Genomic DNA, 20,954 nt, shown 5'->3' with positions numbered 1-20,954 from the left:
ACCTAAAATCCACCTCCACAATGCAGATTAAAGTGGACTGAGTCTTTGAGACACAACATCATAAATAGATCGTAATCGCGTTGAAATGATCTGTGGGACAAAGCAGGGTTATCCACCTCAGGAGGTGATGTTGTCGCTCCACATGTCTGAACTTATACAGTCTTTGCAGTATTTCTTCGCGAGGCAAAGCTGCGTATTGGCATTTCTGCAGCAGTTGTGCGGAAACAGACCTTTTCACAGAACAGAGAATGTGACAGAGGATTGAGAAACTCAGAAAAATGTCTCTGTTTTGCGATATCTGAATTCCCCTGATGTGCTGAACCCTTCACAACCGTTTTGTTTCAACAGAAGCAAAGATAAACAACGGCCAAGATTTATTTGCAGCCAAACATTATGGCGCTCATGTTTGACTGACTGACCCGGTGGCTGCAGAGTTTGTCACCAACACAGCTGCAAGTGAAGTAGGCAGGTCAATCACCGGATCCCAGTTCACTATTGACCAGATAATTATTGGTTTCCTCTGGATGTGACATGAGCGCCTCAGTCTCTACAGCTTTGCTCTCAAACTTTGGCAACACGAAAAGCCATTGGCAATAGCAGGACTATTTATAGCCATCCTGCGCTCTGGGGTTTTGTCTTTGTGTTCAGAATTAACGAACAAATGTGAGCAGCTAAACACGTTAAACTAAGATGGTGAACACGGAGCTGCTTCAACAAAAGAAACATTAAGAGGAAGCTTTTGTTTGTTATCGAGTTGGGAAGAGTACTAAAATATTTCAAATAAGGACAATTGCTGTTACTTTCAAGAAAAAGTACTCATATACAAGTAAAATTACTTTTGTAAAAATGTACTAGGATAAAAGTAAAGAGTATTTTAAGGGAGAAAGGGGGAGAGGTGCGGGGGTAGAAGGATGATAATACATGTATATATAATATCGGTATGTAATCAATCTAAACAACATGTTTAGACTATTTAAAAAAAGTATCAACATGTCAACATACAGCCTACACATCTCACCACAGAACCCTTATGTCTAATCCAACAATATATTCCTTTTCTATAGACTTTGCATGCTGCACTTACAACAATAACTGAGTTATACAACTAGAGAAGCAGAACAAACCTCAGACCATTACACAACAAATACAAAGTGTGGACACCATGGTGGGTGTAACAAGAATATTGGTATTCAGTAAAATCATAATGCGTGCAGAGAGTGAAGGAAAAGAGTTAAAAACAACGTGACATGCATGTGCTGTAGCTTCCTGTAAGAAATAAACTACCTAATGGATTTTCCACTTTGCAGCTCTTGCTGTTCTGTCATTGTGACAAACTACAAATTCATGAGCTTCATGAGCTGCTGGCAGAGATTAACTGCCATTGAACTCCCCTGCAGGAGTGGAGCTCAGTAGCTGAGGAGAAAACACTGAAGACAAAAGATGAGAGCTTGAAAGGCTGGAAAATTGTGCTCCGCTGACCTTTGACCTCTTCGCTTTCTCAGGAGAATACAGCTTTAAAACAGAGTTTAAGCCAAACGACAGGTCAGTCTTTGTTGGTGACCTCTGATAGACAACAATACAGCTTAAGGGAAAGTAAAGTGCAAAATACAGAGGTTGGGCAACCGGCTACAACAAAGATTGAGCAATATTACAATATTATAAAGTTAATTATCATTAAAATCGGGCTATCACTGTCACCTCACAGCAAGAGTAGCCAGGGTTTGATTCCGATCCTTCTGTGTGAAGTTTGCATGTTGTCCCCGTGGCAGCGTGGGTTCTCTTCGAGTTCTCTGGCTTCTTCCCATAGACCAAAGACATGCAGCTCAAGTTAATTGGAGACTCTGAACTGCCGACCTGTCCAGGTGAACCCGGCTTTTGTGAGAGCTGGGATCGGCTCCAGCATCCCGCGACCCTGAATAAGATAAGCGGTTTGGATACTGGAATACAATGATTAAACTGTAGATTTATTTCTCTCTTTTTTTCCTTCGTCCCTGTTTTCACTTCTTTGTTGGTGGAGGTTTTCTTTTTACTTGGAAAACTGAACAACATTGCTGCATCACTTTTCTTTTTCCACTAAAAAGTGGCTTATAACATATTAGTAGGTAATTTGCTGTGCGATAAAAGGAAAATCCATACATCAGGAGGTTGACATATTCTTTCACGTGACCAAGTGCGACGTCTTCCATATCTCGTCTCATCATTGTACAACTAAATTGAAAACAGGCATCTTACAAAAAGCTAAGATGTCTTGACATATTTTTGGAAAGTCCTCATAAATGTGTTTGCATTACGCAGCACACAGATTTTACATTGCTAGCTTTTAGATCAGGGAAATTGAACTAATGGGATAGAGTATAAATGTCATGAATTGCACAGCTATGATAATCCAATATGGCTCTGGATTTGTGGATTTATGTGATCATCTGTGTCGCTTTTAACCATCTAAATCCTGTTAGAGTAATCAGAACAGATCCTACGGCACTGAATAAGTAAATGAACAACTCTTATCCTCAAAGTGAGCCAGGCTTACGATCGCAGGATTTCTGCCTGCAATCATGACATTGGGTTATGTCTTTAAAGTAATTATTAGTACAACCTGTACATCTGTAGCAGCATATAAATCAGAGTAATAAGAGGATTTGTAGATGCTTGTATGTTTAAAATCTTTCTTTTGCACTAGATGGTGATGTCAGATGATGTTTAGACATGGATGGATTACTGAATGGGCCTACCGGGCACAGGCTCAGGGGCCCAAAATGCCAAAACTAACCAGAATTTAAACCTGCTGGTTGAACAACAAGAAAAGTGTCAGATCACCAAGATCCTTAGAAATCCATCCTGTGGGCGACCAATGAGACGTTTCAGGCTTGACCAAAGCCATGTGGCTTCCAGGCTAAAAACAACACATGTACAAGACAGGTATTCTGAATTAAGCTGAGTATTTTTCTGATAAATAGAGTAATTTTTCTGATCTTGGTGCTGTTTATTTGATAAAATCAACATCATAGTGTTCACTTACACTTATATATACTTTGAGACTGATAAGAAACTCCATGCAGCACAGTAAACATTATTGATTGACATGTGAATCTTAACGCGTTAGGCATTTGATGCAGACATTATAATGGACTTTTATGATATTATATGTATGTGTCTGGTGCAGAGCAATCCAAAAATGGTGCTGTGAGAGCAGTTTCACTGTCACAGTTCATTTCCCCTGCAATAAATTCCTGTTGACATTTGGAAAGTCTCATAAACAGGTTACAAAACAGCTAAGGGGAGTATACATAATCAAACATCCGGTAGTATTGTGTTAAATTTGATCGTGTTATAAGGAGGTATAATGTTATTGTGTACTCCCCCCTGAATGTTACCAAAGAAACCAAACAAAGTCTCCGGCCAGTCATCGCTTGGAGGCTGAAGAAAATAATGAGCTGCCCACAGCTGCTGAGTCATTGCTGTGTGCTGAAAGATATGCCTGTTAGAGCTGGAATTGGTAGAGTTGACAAAGCTGGCGGTTCGCACACCCCCTTCTCTGAACGACACAGGCCAGTGTGGACCTGAGATAATAAGTGAAACAGCAAGAGGAGCCTGTAGGAGGTCCCTGGTAATGACTTCCCCTCAGTGGAGACCTAATTATTTCTGTCTCTTGTCATTCCGACAGAGCATTTACTCATCTGTTGGCTCCGCTGTGGCCCTCGAGCAGGTGAGGAGCCTGAAGGACCTGACCGAGCATGTGAGACAGGGCATGAATGTATATGTACAACTAATAAACATGCACATTTGACAATGTTGAACATGTCATGCCTAACACCTAGAATTAAGATCAGGTGCAAAAACCTAATCTACTGCGGCCAAAACAAACACAAATCATTGTTTAAGTTCAGTAATTCATAAAGGGTGTTTATATGTGAAATGGCTCCCTGAGAAAGAGGACAGACAGCTATATAGCATGGATTGAATAAATCATGGCCAGTCTCTCCAGGCTTTAGGCAAGAAGTCATGAGGAAAAGCCATCCACACTGCCTTCTGTACAATCATTCAGTAAAATTAATTATCCATGATCCTCCTGGTTTATGTATTGCTGCATTTTATGGACTCTCTGCAAGATGTAAGTTCAGTCAGCCGACTCAGTAATACTCCTGCACAAAGTCTGCATGGAGCTCATGGATATGACAGACTGTACAGCTTCTTTAGGAAATCAAAGATAAGACAGACAAGTGGTATAGCAGCACGCAAATGCAGCAGAGTTCAGAAAAGAACTGAGCAGGAGAGTGAGAGCGGAGAACCAACAACTCAAACAAACAACCTTATTATGAAAAGTATGTTGGATAAACTGAACGTTGTAGCCAAAAGAAGACTCTCAAGCCCCACTCGAGGATACCTGAAGTACCTCTCAGACATTCAGGTTAAGGACAGGCAGACATAACTCAGAGTACAACCTCTTGCAACAATAGTCACATTATGTCTGAAACCTTTTGCATAAAGACATTTTTATATTGATTGTATTCCAATGCTTTGCCTTGCAAAGGGTCTATTTCTGAAGTATGTTTTATATGTAAAAGGAGGCTGTGGGTCACTGAAAAGCTGAATAAACAAAAGGCATAAACAAAAGGCATTTTAATTTCCTGAACCTAAATCTATGCAATTCTACCAAATATGGATTATTTAGGTTGCTATAGTGTCATATTTCTACAGCAATGGATCTCCACTAGATGTCACATTACGCGACCTCATGACAATTAAAAATAAACGTGTCTCAAGAATCAAACAGAAACAGTCATTTTTCCAAAATAAATGAGCAAAATGTCTATATAACTGTGTTGCATTGTAGATTGCAAAAAAATATGATTATTAAAAAGATATTGTGCCAATTGTTTTCATGTCATGTGTTTGGTTTTGATGTAGGTTAAATAATATGTAGATAAGACATTCAGCTTAATTGAATGGGTGCAGCGAAGGCAAACTTAATTATACTGAATCTTTTGATATTGATATCCAGCGGTCGTCCTCCCAGTGCAGGAAAACTGTAAGGACTGAGCTCCAGTAATTACCGGTTTGACACCCGGGGAGGCAACTCCAGCTCTTCGCTTTCCTTTGACCTACTCTGGCGACAGCAGAGGGGAGTCTCAGCATGCACTGGAGGAAAGAGGAACATGGGGGGGAAACATCAGATTGCTGTTGTTGTGAGACAGGGATTTAGAGCGTGTACACTTGTTGTTTTGTTGCAGGTGTTTTAATCTCTCTGACTTCTTCCTGGATGGATTGTCCTCGGCTCTTGTCACAAGTCAAAGACAGACGTCCTGCACTCCTAAATTGTCTTGTAACAACACCTGTCAGTCGGTCAATGCATTTGTGGGTCTTGCATTTTGGTGAAAACCCTCTTTTTATGTGGAAAGTCAAGGACAGTTGTTGCTCCCAGTGCAGCTCTCCTTCACTCTGTCATCCATTTTATGGCCCCCTCATCCTTAGTTTCTGAGCCATCCATACTCAGAGAGTGGAAAGAGAGCCACCATTCCTCTCCCTTTGACTGTCTAACAAGATCCTCTATCTTGGACAGTCAGCTCTGTCACCCAGAACAAAGCCTCTTCTCAGACAGAAAGGCCGGCAGGCTGATGGCTCCACGGAGGCTGCAGAGAAGAGCATGCGCCGGTATGGGAGGGGGCGAGGAGCTTCTGCCAGAGGGATTTATTTCCTGCCCTAACAGGTCATTTTTCTAGGTGGGCAGATGGATTTTCTACCTCTTGAAGTACAGTTCCAGCAAGTAGTGAAAAGACAGAGGGGTTATTTTAACAGTCTGCGACGGGTCATCTCTTGAGTGTGCTTCAAGTTAACGTGTCAGCTGGTGTGAGGATCATGCTGGTGCATGAAGCAACATATTACTTTGCATACTCTGAAAGATATTCAGTGGAAACAAGTTTTATTTTGCTCTCATAGCCTAATGAGAAAGCATGTAATTCATGTTCCATGCATCACAGTCACTTAACAACACTGATAAGGAAGATAAAAGCATACTGGGAATGCATTACAGATAACAGACGCCTATGTTTTCATGTGACTGCTCCATTTTGACAGTAATCTCAAAGTGACACGAGGCATTTAATTGCATGAACACAGCAAAAATGGAATTATCACTCATCATTGATTTTTACTGCAGACTCAGTTTTATCTGTTTCCACAGCTGAGGGGGTTTTAGCTCATATGAGCATATGCCAGATGGGCATAGAATTAGTCCACAAAATGACTGGAGGGCTGTTCATTTCATGCCATCATTTCTTCTTCTACAGTCGCCCATTCTGCCGACTTCTCAACTAAAGCCGAGTCTGAACTTAATTGCAGCAGCATATTGAGAAGTGACAAAGACATCACTAATTTTATGCCTGTCTGTGGTTTAAGCAACTGGAAAACACAAGTAATGTCCCACACTAGTTTAATGTCAATTAGTTGCCGTAACCCTCAATTAAAGGAAAATATATTTCTTCCTCACTTTGTTTATTTTTGGTAATAACAGACTGGTAAAAGGGGTTTTACTTTAAGAAAACTAGATCACAATCACAAAGTCTGCTTCGCAGAAACCTTGTTAAGCTAAATGGAAATTCAGTTTTTCGAAAAGTAAATAAAAGAATTGTCAAAGAAATATGAAAGTCACAGCCTGATCTGAAGATACATCATCAGTCACAAAACAGGAACACATTTTTTAAAAGGACCCTTTTTTAAACGCAGAAGAGGCTGATATCATGACTTCTAATCTAAACTACAACAACCGTGTTATGTTTCTCATAAAACAACAGAGGACACTTTCTTATGACAAGCTTACTGCCTGGACATCACTTATATCTTTCAAACTCTACACTGCCAGTTTGTAACTCAGGTTTTCTGTTAAAAAAATTGCAACGATTTCAAATATTCTTTTCAAGAAGGGATAACCCTGATGACATCATCATGACACCATCTGGGTTATTTTTATCAGATCTGACAAAGCTCCACCAAGAACTCCTCGGAGAGCACTTCTGAATTTTAGGAAACAGATTTTCTGCACAACACTATAACATGTGAAGCCAATGCTCAAATCGACGAACCAAAATGAAGCCACAATCTTTCGTAGGCTCCTCAGATATCGAACTCTTTCTGTGAGGTTCTGGGAGCCAGAGATTGAGGTGGATGATAAGACCATCCCCCAGAGAGGTGGAGGCTTTCCCTCATCACTGATGGTTTAACTGGAGGACTGAATTACTCTATTGACATGAGAGGTGTTCTAATATTGCCCACTAAATATGCCCTTCTCTCTGCATTGTCTTAGTTACTTTTCAGATTGTTCTTTCGTTATCTGTAGTTTTAGATAATTAAAATAGCCAATAATAGACACACCCTTATATTGATGCCCTCTGACCATGTTATCTGTGTAAAAATATATATATGTGGTTTTGTTATCAGTGACACTTTGCTGACGCGTTGCATAAAAAACATGAGTATGGCTTTTACTCTGATTTATTACAGAATAAGTCTTCAGAAAGTGGAAGATCGAGGAGATTTGTTGTTCTGTTAATTTTATAGGAATAGAAAAAACACAAACCAGTAAAGGCCTTTGTCTTCTTTTAACCAGCAGCTGTGGGCCTGCATGGTTTTATGCATTATGGAGTGAAAGCTGCTTCCAAGCCAAAGAGTGATAATAAAAGTGTCTTTGGTGCAAAGGCAAAATTATACAGCCATGAGTCTGATTCAACCACAGATACTCTAAATTCAGAGCCAGTATCCCGCAGGCAACTATAAATTGTCCCTCCTCAGTTAATCATTGGCAGGATATTGACTAAATTCCCATTTGGTTTCTTTCTTTCTTTCTTTTAATGAGAAAACAAATGCAAAAATACTCATGGCCACTATAACTTGCTCCAGCATCCTCTTTGCTTTGAGAGTTGTGTGAAACAGCATATGGATAACAGGGAAGAAATAATGCAGCTCAAGCATGGCTGTTCCGTTATCCTCCAAGGTGAAATTGCTGTGGGTCAGAGCAGCACAGTGGGACTCTGTGGTGGTAAATGAGGTTAGTGTGCGGCTCCACAGCTCACTGGGAGTACAGTGAGGAACATGACTTGACAAATTCAACTCTACCCAAATTTCAGACAGACCTCCTAAATCTTTAACTCCACATGAAATCATGATTGTTCATTCATAACTTCTTCTGCGCTGACTGTAGCCCCAGCATGTTGCTGCAGTCTCAGGCGGTGTGACTATCAGCTAGCCTGCCATCTGCTGAAGAGACATATAATAGTGTTGACTCTGGCACAAAGCCAGGAATCAATCCCCATCACCACAGGCTGTTCCCAGCTGGTGGAAATGCCCCAGTGGCATATTCACTATAAATAGATAAGGCATAAAAAAAAAGTATTTAAAAAATGATTTTAATTCAGGAAATCTGACAAAACTGAATACCAATGACATGAAGGACAAATATAAATATAACTAACAATGTTAATAGAAAGCAGAGGAACATGAGGCTGAGGAGGCTGAGGAGGAACATGTGATACAAAGCTTCATACAAACATAGATTCATTTTTATGGAATTCACAAACTGGTTTGAATCAGAAGACATCTTGATGAAAATGATTTTGAGGCCAAGAGTGCTGCTGCAGTATTCAGATATTAATATGCTGGCTGTGATGTTTGAACAGAGCAATGCTGCCCTCTTGTGTCTGATCATTTATTTGCATTAGAATTAAAGAAAAAGACAACTGGGAGCAAACCTTTAGCTGTATAATCAAAGTACGCTTAGTAATTTCAAGTGGCATGGCAAAACCCAACAATTTGTATGGCAAATTATGTAAAAGTTTTGTCAAAAGTAGACAAACACTTTTGAACTTCGCACACGATAAAGTGATGCAGTTTTAATGTGGATTTTAACCTTTTATTAAATACTCATTGACAAGAAAACTATGATTAGGTTAAAACAATACAGATCAATTAATTTCCTATATCCAATACATACCTGATTGTTATGTCATGAGAGATGGGATTGAGTGGCTTTCTGTGAGGACCAAATGTAGTGCAAAAACGTCCAACTGATGTTTTGTGGCAAAACAATTGGCTCGCCTATACAAACTATGGTTTCAGTAAATATTAACCATAAAAAAGGCCAGCTCCATAAGTATTTGTCTATTCTGATTGAATCGTGTGGCCCAACATAGCGGGACAGCTGAAACATTTAGGACACACATTTTGTTGCGTTGGCCTCAGTGTTGCCTGAAAGACCAAACTTAGTGCGTCGCCTGTAGTGTCGACCAATCAGAGACCTTTACGAACTATTAGTTGTATTGCTGCCTTTTCAGCCAATCAGCACCACCCTTCAATATGTTTAACCAATGATATGCCAGGATGTTCAGACGTTAAGACCGCGGAAGTCGGCGACGTCCCATGGGTCTATTTTTTTGTACACAACTGTACCGACACCCGGGAACAAGTCCGCTGCCCCTCTCGTCGTTCAGCTAGTTGTTTTTTGGGGAGTTTCAGCTCAGTCACGATAAAGTGACGAAGAGTTCAGTTAAACCCGCTTGCGTTAGTTTACTTACGAACTGTGGAAGTTGAGTAACTGAGCTGAGTTTCCTCGGCCGTCTTGGTAAGTCATGTTGATCGTGTTTTCCTTCCTGCTTGCCACCCTACGGCTCTCCTAGCTGGGGTGGAAATACATGGGGAACCGTATCACTAGAAGATGGCGGATTTGATCATAGACTGTCATGGCTGCTGTGAAGGAGTGTCGTTACACCAGCGGCCGTTTCCTTGGAGGATGGGGCCCGCTTCTGTGTGTCCTCCTCGGCTTTCTGGTGGCCGTCCTGATGCCCCTGCTGGGGGAGGAGGGCCAGTGCCGCGCCGCCCGGAAGGGCTTCGCGCAGCTCCGCTGCCAGCTGTGGGGGGGCTCCCAGCAGCCTCCAGCTGTGCAGTCCACCAGCCTCACCGTCCCGTTCACTGCCCTTGATGTGCTGCCTCTGAGGTCCAAGCCGAGCAAAGGTACTAACAGAATTGGTGAACTCATTGAATTCACAGTTCAACTCGGCATGTTTAAACCGGATGTTTAAAACCATATTTAGGTTAGGTGATGCAGCATCATCACATGATCATAAAGATTTGTAAAGATCACCACTGGAGCAAGGTCCTGAATCTCATGTTTCTTTTTAATATTGCAGTGTCCTAGATTTGAAGAGACCAGCTGCACTATCACCCCACTACAGTTTCACATGTGTTGGCATTGACACTTCCCCTTCGTGTTCTGTTTGCAGAGATGGAGCTGGAGGCCAAAGCAGCGCTGCAGCTGGCACTTGAGATGAGGAAACTGGGGAAGAAGGAGAAGGCTCACAAGCTGTTGGTGCATGCACTCAGCATGAATCCAGACTTTGTGGATGCCCTGACGGAGCTGGGGACCATTCTGGAGGAAGAGAAGGATGTGGTCCAGGCAGACCACCTCTACACCAAGGCCTTGGCCATCTCGCCGTGTAACGAGAGGGCTCTGGTCAGCCGGGACCGAACTCTTCCCCTTGTGGAAGAGATTGACCAGCGTTACTTTAGCATCATTGACAGTAAAGTTCGACGGCTTATGTCCATACCTAAAGGTAACTCTGCACTCCGAAGGGTGATGGAGGAAACCTACTACCACCACATCTACCACACGGTGGCCATCGAAGGCAGCACGCTCACTTTGTCCGAGATCCGTCACATCATCGAGACTCGCTACGCCGTCGCAGGGAAAAGCCTGCAAGAGCAGAATGAGGCCATAGGTGTGGATGCAGCCATGAAGTACATCAACACCACACTGCTGTCCAGAACGGGAACCATGACTGTCAGTGACATCCTGGAGATTCACCGGCGGGTGCTCGGGTACGTGGACCCTGTAGAGGGGGGAAGGCTGCGCACCAGCCAGGTGTTTGTGGGCCACCACATCCCTCCACACCCTCGGGACCTGCAGAGGCACATGCAGGAGCTGGTTCAGTGGCTTAACACTGAGGAGGCACTGCAATTGCATCCTGTGGAGTACGCAGCTCTCGCCCACTACAAACTGGTCTACGTGCACCCATTTGTGGATGGAAACGGACGCACGTCACGGCTGCTCATGAACCTTGTGCTCATGCAAGCGAGATACCCACCCGTCACTATTCGCAAAGAACAAAGGGCCGAGTATTATGCAGCTCTAGACACAGCCAATGAGGGTGATGTACGGCCATTCATTCGCTTCATAGCCAAATGCACAGAGATGACATTAGACACATTGCTGATTTCTACAACAGAGCATGCCGTGGGCCTGCCGGGAGCCAGACAGGACCACGCCATCCCTGACTGCAAACAGATCCCGATTCACAACTGAGAACGACTGAGGTCCCTTCTCACCCTTTGCTTCAATTTTGGTTACGGACTTGCTCAATTCATTTGGATTCTTCAGGATGGTTAATTGAAAGTGTATTTTGCTGTTACGTTGTCCCCCAACTTTTAGTGCGTAACCATATCCCCATAGGAGTGATAATGGATTTCTATTACCATTATAATACAGTCTGAAGTTGTACTACCGGTGATGTGAGGAGGCAAGATGGATTTCCTGTGTCATTTGACTTGAGAGGCTTCAATGCGGTGACGTTTGTGTAAACACTCAGTTAATTATTTAAAACTGTAAAGCATTTACGTACATGATTATTTAAAATTAAAAGTGTTATATTAAACTGTTTTAGAATTGACAAATGTATAATATTGGGAACAAAGATGATTTACGTGACTTTATTAAAACAAGTTTTAAAACCAAAAAAAAAAAACTTTACTTTTTTTTGTATCACTTCTTTTACAGATACCCAAAACACAAAGGTAGAAAACGGTAAATAATCAAACAAGCTGGTAAATAATTAATTGAACACCAAACAAAGCTCCATTTAGGATTTACTTCGCTCCCAAATTCAAAACCTAAATAAACAGGAGCAATGAACGTCTTTTAGTATTGGCATAACAGAGTGACTTCAGATTTTTTTTCTTCACATTAGGCCACTGTGGTGAGAGTAATACATATAGCTTCTATTCCATCAGTTTTGGAACCTTAATTTTTATTACAAATGTTGACCTGTTAGAACTTAATACACTGAAATGATGTACACATAGTTAATATCAAGTGTGAAAACTTCTAACATGAGAAAAGCAACGTGGCCAGATCCTCTTCTCTGGTGTGGAAGGAGCTGCAGACTTCCCCATATGTCAATGGCACGGTGCGCCCGTCACATACTACCGATCACAAAGAAACATTTAAACTGTACGTAGCTTCCATGTTCTCAGGATCCTTCTTTAAAAGTACATGTTTTACATGTACTTTTCGAGCATTCATGATATCTTTACCCTTTTTAATGCCTAAATTAATTAATGCCTCCTATCAATGAACTGGGCTTGAAGTACAACTATTTCTTTAATGTGCCAATTATTTTCCTCGGTTTGTTCTACAAAACCAAACAATGGAACATGCCCACCACAATTTCCTCAGGCCTAAAATGACATTGAGTATTATATCATGAGTTTTAAAACCAAATACATTATATTTAACTAAATATAAGAGGGGAGCAATTGAGATGCTGGAAATTGGCAACACATTATCTGGTTGACAAAGTTGGGCAAGAAGCCGCTAATTCAACATTTCTTCAGCCCCCTTAACACCCTGCTTGAGTTTCACTCTGTGCAGGGATTATGGGTAAGTTCTCTCTGATTCTGTCTTTTGGTACAATGCACATAAACCAGACTGATGTAGAAAACTATGTAAATGACTCAATACCCTAAGCAGACAGGTCATATTAACTGGTGAATGGGAGAAAGAAAATTCAAGCAGGACTGTAAATATAACCGATTTCAGCATTGGGACTGTTGTATTCTGTAGTATTATGTCCACAGGGCAAGATAAAGACAAGTAACTAATTATGTATTACTATAGATTTCACAGCATCATAATACTGAGGTTAAATAGCAGATGGTAAATCACTAATATAAACAGTAATCGCTAGACGTTAACTTTGTGTTCAGACATGAAAAATAAGTGGAACAGAAATCCTAAGTTTCCTAAACACATCTGACTGAAGAACATCCATCTGTACACACACACCAGCTATATTACACCACATCTTAACATTTGCATATCACCGTTAAACAATAGTCACATGGTTTGTTAATAAGAATATTTATAAAATAAATACTCTCTCATGTGTTCTCTCAGCGCCCATCCACTTACACAACAAAAATCACTTTGCAACAATTAGAGATTCTATTTACACACAAATATGATACACTTTTTATAAAACAAATCTGCCAAGACACCTTCAAACAAACCAGAAGAAAACAATCTGTCACACTGGGGAAAAGTCTCGGTTGAAAAGTCTTTCTGATGGAGGGCAGGAGCTCAGCGATTAAGGCAAATCTCGCACAAGGACTGATGAGAACAAGACCGAGATTAAAGGGAAGCCGGGTATCCAATTACAGAAAAGTCACCAACACTAATTTGTAAGGACACAAGATGGCTTCCAGTGTGTAGGCGGTCATAATTCTCTCGCTCATCTTCTCACTTGCTGAGAAGCATCCTGGCAAAGTCTGAATTTGACAAAGGTTTCGTCTCTCCGGCTGCATTCCCTGCCGCGCTAGTTGTTGCTCGCTTAGCCGCAGTCCCATTCTCGACTTTGCTCACTGACCCACTTTGTCGGTGCAGGGACCGCGGGAGTAGTGAGAGCTGGGTGCGTCCTCTTCCTCTCCTGGGGAAACATAACACATCCATGTTTGTGTTCAGTTATAGTGCACAGAATGGCAGACTTTGACAACATTTCAGTTGGCGTAAAAGATAAATGTGCCAGTAGACTTACGATCCAAACACCTGGCGAGGCATGTCTGTCATGCTGGAACCAGGTTTATCCATGTTTCTGCGAGGAGGGTTACTTATGGCAACAGAGATCGTGTTTTCCTCTACACACGTTCCGTCCAATTTCAGAACTGCCCGAGAAGCCTGGGCTTCATCGGCAAACTCAACATATGCCAGACCCTGCAAAGCCACACAGCAAGAAAGGGTTGATACATCAACAGCATCTGCACGGTCAAAGGTGGTAATTGTTAGTTTAATCAGAATGACAGTTTTTAGCCTAACATCTGGACACTGTCCTCCTCTTATTGCCTCACCTTGGGTTTTCCTGAGCGATACGTAACCAGACGAATATCTTTGACGGTGCCGTGACTTTTGCAGATTTCCTCAAGCTGCTCTTTATTGCAGGAGAACGGCAGCCCAGAGATGAAGATTTTTTGTTTCTCCATGGATGTGTTGTATTTAAACACCTACGCAGACATTGATGGGAAGTGATCACTAACGCGACACATTATCAAGGTTTCAGCACGGTTCATCAAGTTAAAGACTTGGTAAGGCATTTCTATTTAACACTGGTTCATAGTTAAACTGGCCAATGTGTAATTATCATCTCATCAGAATTATTAATGACATTAATCACATTTTTTCCATTACTGCCAAGATGTATGAAGATGTACCCCAATCACAAAAATTCCTAATGATATAATTAAATTACTTAGGTTTAACCTGGATACGTGGAATAAAATGGATAAACCAATTAGGACTAATATATTCAAAGCAACAGAAAACCTTTGAGAATTCGTAGATTAAATTTAGGATTATGTAAACGGTTTTTGAAGGCTTTTTGAGACTTGGAGATTCTCTGTTAATGGTGTTGATGTTTACCTTAAAGTCAGGATTTTTGTTTTTGTCTACACACGGCGAGACAAACATGGGCCTGCCCTCCACCTCCCGCCTGTCCAGCTTCAAGGCTTCAGCAACAGACACTGCGGATTCAAACTGCACATAGCCGTAGCCTTTGAAGGCCCCTTTAGTGGCAAAGACCGGGCGAATCTGTTTGATGGGACCACAGGTCTCAAACTGCGTCCTCAGCTTTGCCTCTGGCTCCTCCAGCGTGTAGGCCAGGTTGCTGATAAATACGCTGCAGTCATCGTTGCGAAGCTCTGGCTTATCATCGTCATCGTTCTGTTTGTGGACAGCGGCTACAGCTCCTTGCTGGACTCTTTTATTGCCGTGTAGAGCAGGCTTATAGCCAGGGGGAGCATTCCTCCCAAAGAGTCCTGTCTCGGTCTCCATGTGCTCTTCTGTGGGTCGTTCCCCATTTCCTCTGTGCCTTTTAGTACCTTGTTATGTTAAAGAGGAAAAGAAACATAATTTCTCAATTATAGTTTTTGCTTTGAAATAAAAATGGTTTACCATACAGATCATCTTTATTTACCAGAGTTATCGTTCCACTCCTGATAATCATCCTGCTCTGCTTTCCTCTTCTCCCCAGGTCGACTTCCCTTCTGGACTTTTTTCTGACCCTTCTTGTCTGCCTTAGTCTTTCTCCGCTGATCAACTCGCTCATCCTCTTGGCGAGCCAGGTTGGCCTCTTTCTCAGCCACCTAACAGATGGGCCGGACGTGGTCACATTATTAGCCAAAAGCAGTTTAATGACACACCTTTCCAGTGCAATGCTGATTTGTGCTCTTACCTTTGCTCGTTGCACATTAATCCTATTCAGCCGGGTCTCTGTCTTCTGCACTGCCACGTCCCAGTCCTCAAGAGAACCTGCAGGCCAGAACGCAAAATACAGACACGCACTGTAATTCAAGAAAATCTTCTATATTTTTAGATTGTTTGATATATTTTGTAAAAGATGTTTTATCTTGTATTCACCTTCAACCCTCTCAAATGTGAGCAGGACTTCACTCACATGCTCAGGATAGTCTGCGGTGCACTGAACTGCTCTGTGGAGAGCTTTCCGACAGTGAACAGGGTCTCCATAGGACCTATCAAGTAAAAAAACAAAAATAAATCTCAAGGACAAATTTTGGTTAAAAGATATCAGCACTTCACTTCAATTATCTTTTTCCCCCCACTCTCAGACATTGATGACATACCTCTCAAGGTTATAGTACTCCAGCCACATGTTGGCATACTTAGAGTTCCCTTTCGTCATGATACTGTCCCACAGTTCTCTCGCTTTTTGAATGTTCTTGCAATGGAGGGCCTTGTGGAGAGAAGAAAAAAAGATTAGGTTAATTTGTGCAGACCGTTTCCATATTACACATGTAACAGTGTGGTTATATTTTTTTTTAAAAGGCAACTTAAATAGATAACAAAAGAACAATTAAACCCAAGGTTCAACACAATTCAACATAACAGAAATAAATCTTGAGAAAATGGTCACCATAGTAACACTTACCTCTATCCTCGCCCAGATCTGCATTATGATACACGAAGAATCTCCACTTTCACCAAATCCTACAGTGACACAAGACAATGAATTTAATAAAAAACAAACCAAGAACAGCACAAAAATAATATCAGTGTGACGCAAATTCACCTACTTTCTTCAACATCTTGCTTCATGTAGTCGAGAGAGCGAGAAAAAGCTCCTCGTAGCTCCTCCAATTCTTTACTTGATTCTGAAAAAAAAAAAAACACACAAAAAAACAAGTGAACACCTTGAGCAAGGAAACAATGAGGGAATTCAAGTATTAAACAAAGATAAATTGTGTTTCACACAGAACTGCTCTCACCGTTGCTGAAATCCACACGTCTTCTTAGATAGTCGAGGTGTGCCTGCCAAATTTCCACATAATCCGTTGCTTGAATGAAACCTGCATTCAGCGCCTTTTCAAATACATCTGTGAGGAAGACAACGACACTACTAACGGGTCTGGGATATAACTAGCGCACAGCTGCATGTTCAGCATTGGAGTAATCATCTGAACAGCTTCTCGCTGGTCTCTCGTTGTTACCTGTGACCGTCTCATGGTCAGCGCCGTGCCTCTCCAGCGCAAACAGGTAGCTCTTCCACAGACCCATCGTCCAGGGGCAGTTCCTAACTGCACGTTCATGGGAGGAGAGAACCATGTCTTTGATCTTCAGCTGACGGTCCTGTAGCGTCCAGAGAGAACAAATAACAAAAAGATTGAAACAATCTTAAATGAAACTGAAATATTTATTACTGGAGATTTAATGTGGTTATTGTTCAAGTTTAGTGTTCAAAATGTGTTGTTTTTTTTTTAATTTTGAAGACCCATAAATCTTTTTCAAGAGAAGCCATTAGAGAAAGTAACGGCTGTAAATTACAAAGTCAACCTCAGTACAATGTTTTGACCATAGCTGTTAATCTCTTGCTGGCAGACAGTTGAGCTGGCAAGTTCTCTGTGCTGATAAGTCGGTCTTGGAGGCCGTGCCATGCGAAACAAGTCCAAACTCTACACAGTAAACATTACAGTCCAACTGGGAGCCTTAAAGGACAGCACCATGTCAAACACTGACCAATACTCACAAGATAGGTGGTGTATTTTGCCCACATGTCTGGTACAAGGCAGTTCTCTGCTAAAGTCCTCTCAAAGAGGATCTGGATGCGTGCAGGGTCGCCCTCCTTCAGTTCAAAGTCAATGTAGGACTGATACTCTGCCAGTTTAGGAGGTTCTGCAATTATCTGCACATAGCATAGCATGCAGAAAATGTGCATTAAAAAACAACAATGCACATACAAGCAGAACAACCGCAACAGACAGAATTATCAAGTCAAGTTAGTTACCAGTGCTTCTTCAAAAGGTTTGCACTTTGCCATCTGCTGCAAAGCCTTTTGGTACTGATGTATGACCGTCTCAGCCACCTCGTGTTCAGACCACTCTTCATACTCTGCATAGGTGGCTTCCATGTCTACAAAGCAACACAGCACAATTTTCTCAAAGTTCAGACATTTATCAACATTGTCAATGAAGATACATATAATATATACAGTATTAATAAATTGAAAACATTGCTTTTATGTTAGTCTGATCAATTGCCTAATCTCAGTCTCATTCTGAAGTGAATAGTTATTTCAACAAGTGAGATGTTTTGATACTAAAGGAATTGAAACACTACATAAATGACTGATCCCAATTCAGCTGGGACAGAAAAAAACAGCACAATACTAGACCATCTGGCTGCATCTCGCCCACTACTGCAACAAACTGAAAGCCCCGTCAGGGACTGAGGAGTATTCTCTTTCTAAATCTGTATCTCATTTCAGAAGCCACATCACAACCATGCCACACAACAAGGCAGCGTTATCATTTTAAATGAGGTAATACGCAGGTTGTTGTTGTTTTTTTTACATATAATCCTTGCAACACAAATGCTGCCTGTTTTACAGCAGCTCGTCTGGACAGACGAGGAGTCATGCTTACCCATAAAAGGGATGGCCAGTTGGCGCCGAAATAGTGTGTGGATACGCTCAAGCTGAGCTTTCAGCAGTTCCAGCTCCTCGCGATTAAGAATCTTTCCATGGGAAGGCTGGAGGGAAATACAGCGAAGAAAATGCTGTCAATATTTAGCAAATTCACAGGAATTCAAATTCAACATCGAAGGTATTTCTAATAATTCTGAGCAAAGGGAGTGGATTATAATTCAAACGCATTCTTTGACACAATATTAACCGGAAAAGGGCATTGATATCATCTGCAAATATCCAATACTGCTTTGTTGTATGTGAAAATGCTTTTGGGAACAAATATTTATACAGTGGCAAATTCAGTGCATAAATGTGACTTGTGATGAAAGACAAACCTGTACTGTGGAAAGCATGGCATTCTCAAACTCTCTGAATGCTTCCCACACCGTGTGCCCCTTGGTCATGTGAAGTCCCACAGCTGTAACAGCCCTCTCAAAGATCGCTCTCACTTTGTCCAACCCACCTGGTGAGCCCATGCCACCAATTGAATACTGAGCATATTCAAGCCAGATATCTGGACCTGGGAATAACAAAAGGGAATTAAATGTTAAAAACATGAATTAACTGAACGGCGAATCGAAAGCTGTTAACAGTGGTGGGATGTACTCACAGATATAGTCTTTGACAGCCGTCTCAAAAAGTTCATATACTTTCTCCCGGTTTGGCTCCTCTTCAGTCAGACGGATTTCATCCTTGAGCCAATCCAGCCAGATCTCTGAGGGGTTCATTAAAATGTGGTGTCACTTGCAAATAATGTTCAGTGCGTTTTTCAACTGATACTTCTGAGCCAAAAGCGATTAGCGATAGCTAAAATCTGATACTGTGCATCAAATGGTAATACATTTATGTTTTAACTGTACGTGGTCCCTTTTAAATAAAGATATATATATATATATAAACTGTTTTAGACATGCACCAACCTTCAGTGAGTGGGAAAAGTTCACTCATTTTCTGCCTTGCCTTTCGCAGACGGAGAAGTTCTCCTTCCTGCTTCAGTAGTTTGATGAGATCAAGGTGGCAGTTGTAGTCGAAAGCATTGATTGACAGCTGAAAAATTACAGACATGAGAGGGTAAGATATTAAACAATACAATTAAACGTATCCTAATTAGCTCGTGCTTTTTCCTCTGCACAACGTTAAACAAAAGATTGATACAATCTGTATTTCTCTGACAATCAGTTGCTGGGTTAGTAAATTGTCCCGAGCTAACACTAATCCAATACAAAAACTGCAGCCTATAAAATGACCATGACGTTGAACATCAATAACTCCTTAACAATGTTCAGTATAACTTTCACGACGGTGGGATTTGCTGCAGGGTCGTCCCATTAGTTTTATCGGCAGCCAACAAACAGAGTGTGCTGTAGTTCCGCTAATGTTATACATTTGGTTTTTCTCATCTCTTTTAGTGGCAGCAAAGACTACAGCATTAACTGCATCATTGCAACAGATTTACTTCAGACAAAGTGTTATGAGCTGTAATCAATGTAGCAGATTAAACACTGAAAGCGTGACACCCAGCACAGTTCGGGCAAGGTGTACTTTATGATGTGCACATGTAATGTAATGTCGCACTGGACTGAGTAAAAAAGGCGCGGGTGACACGAGAAGCCATTAGCATCACAGATTAGCAGCTCAGCTAATCACGAAGGCTAGTTTCTGTGAATGACGTAGTATAAAACGCGGCTAATTGTTTTAAATAACAGCAGTTATTTTTTGTTTCAATTAAGAGGATAACATAACAGCTCACAGTTTTATAACTGCTATGGCTGGTTCGTTGTAGCGGACCGTGTCTAACGTCAATACCCATTCATTCTCATTAGCTCGTCGGCTAACTTGAGCGGACTCAGCTCGGCTGATTACCTGCTCCTCCAACCGTTGGATCTCCGCTTCGTTCTCTTTCTCATCTTCCGACGAATTCCCCTCTTCCTCTTCTGAATTTTCTACTCCCATACCCTCTGCGTCCTCCTCCTCATCTTCGTCAGATCCCATGTCTCTTTCCTCCATTCCTAAGTCTCCCTCTTCCATGTCTTGTAAATGCGTTTGCTCTGCGTCGCTTGATGCGGCCATGTTGGAAGTCCGTTTGCCTGGTAACAACCAGTGTTGCCAACTCCTAAGCAAAGAAAGTCGCTATTGGCTGTCTTCTTCTTCTTCTCTTTTTTTTGTTTGTGTGTGTGTGTGTGTGTGTGTGTGTGTGTGTGTGTGTGTGTGTGTGTGTGTGTGTGTGTGTGTGTGTGTGTGTGTGTGTGTGTGGTGGGGAGGGGGGGGGGGGGTTCTAGTGGGTGGCATCTTACAAAAAGTGCATTACCGCCACCTACTACATTGGAGTGTGGACCAGAGTTATCTATCCCTTTAAGTTTACGAAATGAAAATAAGATTGAAACGGACACGTTTGTATTCTCCCAATGTTATAGTCCTCTTATAAAAATGTATATTGAAAATATGTGTGTGTCCTTGTTTCAAAGCTAATATTTTTGCCATTATACCGACTTCTTATTTTTTCCTAATTTGTTTTATTAAAAAGGTACTGCTGCTATTTTTCTATAATACTGGCACTAAGATGCTAATAATAAACGTAATTTACAACCGGCTCACTGGTTATCACTGAGAGTTGTATGCAATGTGCATAGTTGCTATATAATTATATATGAATATATTTTTGCA

The 20,954-nt window shown here is 41.5% G+C and overlaps 2 protein-coding genes across 2 annotated transcripts; one reads left to right on the top strand and one right to left on the bottom strand.

Moving 5' to 3' along the window:
* Positions 1–9,405: 9,405 nt before the first annotated feature.
* ficd (FIC domain protein adenylyltransferase) lies at positions 9,406–11,776 on the top strand. Its single transcript, XM_068605068.1, has 2 exons — positions 9,406–9,999; positions 10,269–11,776. Exons 1-2 carry the CDS (start codon positions 9,729–9,731, stop codon positions 11,345–11,347), a joined length of 1,350 nt encoding a protein of 449 aa, XP_068461169.1. The 5' UTR covers positions 9,406–9,728; the 3' UTR covers positions 11,348–11,776.
* A 1,387-nt stretch (positions 11,777–13,163) lies between these two features.
* sart3 (spliceosome associated factor 3, U4/U6 recycling protein) lies at positions 13,164–20,514 on the bottom strand. Its single transcript, XM_068605067.1, has 19 exons — positions 20,154–20,514; positions 19,211–19,337; positions 18,901–19,005; positions 18,626–18,810; positions 18,247–18,352; positions 17,610–17,734; positions 17,352–17,507; positions 16,816–16,954; positions 16,594–16,701; positions 16,402–16,479; positions 16,257–16,315; positions 15,952–16,061; positions 15,728–15,840; positions 15,543–15,619; positions 15,285–15,453; positions 14,732–15,189; positions 14,164–14,316; positions 13,854–14,029; positions 13,164–13,745 (listed from the first exon to the last, which is right to left on the bottom strand). The coding sequence occupies exons 1-19, from the start codon at positions 20,358–20,360 to the stop codon at positions 13,559–13,561; spliced, it is 2,838 nt and encodes a 945-aa protein (XP_068461168.1). The 5' UTR covers positions 20,361–20,514; the 3' UTR covers positions 13,164–13,558.
* Between the last annotated feature and the right edge of the window lie 440 nt (positions 20,515–20,954).

Source organism: Clinocottus analis, unplaced genomic scaffold (assembly GCF_023055335.1).
Source record: "Clinocottus analis isolate CAN_PGR_092001 unplaced genomic scaffold, fCliAna1.0.p SCAF_7, whole genome shotgun sequence".
Taxonomy (NCBI): domain Eukaryota; kingdom Metazoa; phylum Chordata; class Actinopteri; order Perciformes; family Cottidae; genus Clinocottus; species Clinocottus analis.
The sequence above is the reverse complement of the archived record's forward strand: the minus strand, read 5'-3'. Positions and strand labels throughout refer to the sequence as shown.

Excerpts from the sequence above, each read along its gene's own strand:
- sart3 (XM_068605067.1), bottom strand. The coding sequence starts at position 20,360 with ATGGCCGCATCAAGCGACGCAGAGCAAACGCATTTACAAGACATGGAA. Across the intron at positions 16,955-17,351 it reads CAAAATACACCACCTATCTT|GACCGTCAGCTGAAGATCAA; the intron begins GTGAGTATTGGT and ends TGGACGCTACAG. Across the intron at positions 15,620-15,727 it reads CACATTTGAGAGGGTTGAAG|GTTCTCTTGAGGACTGGGAC; the intron begins GTGAATACAAGA and ends TCTGGCCTGCAG.
- ficd (XM_068605068.1), top strand. The coding sequence starts at position 9,729 with ATGGCTGCTGTGAAGGAGTGTCGTTACACCAGCGGCCGTTTCCTTGGA. Across the intron at positions 10,000-10,268 it reads GAGGTCCAAGCCGAGCAAAG|AGATGGAGCTGGAGGCCAAA; the intron begins GTACTAACAGAA and ends TTCTGTTTGCAG.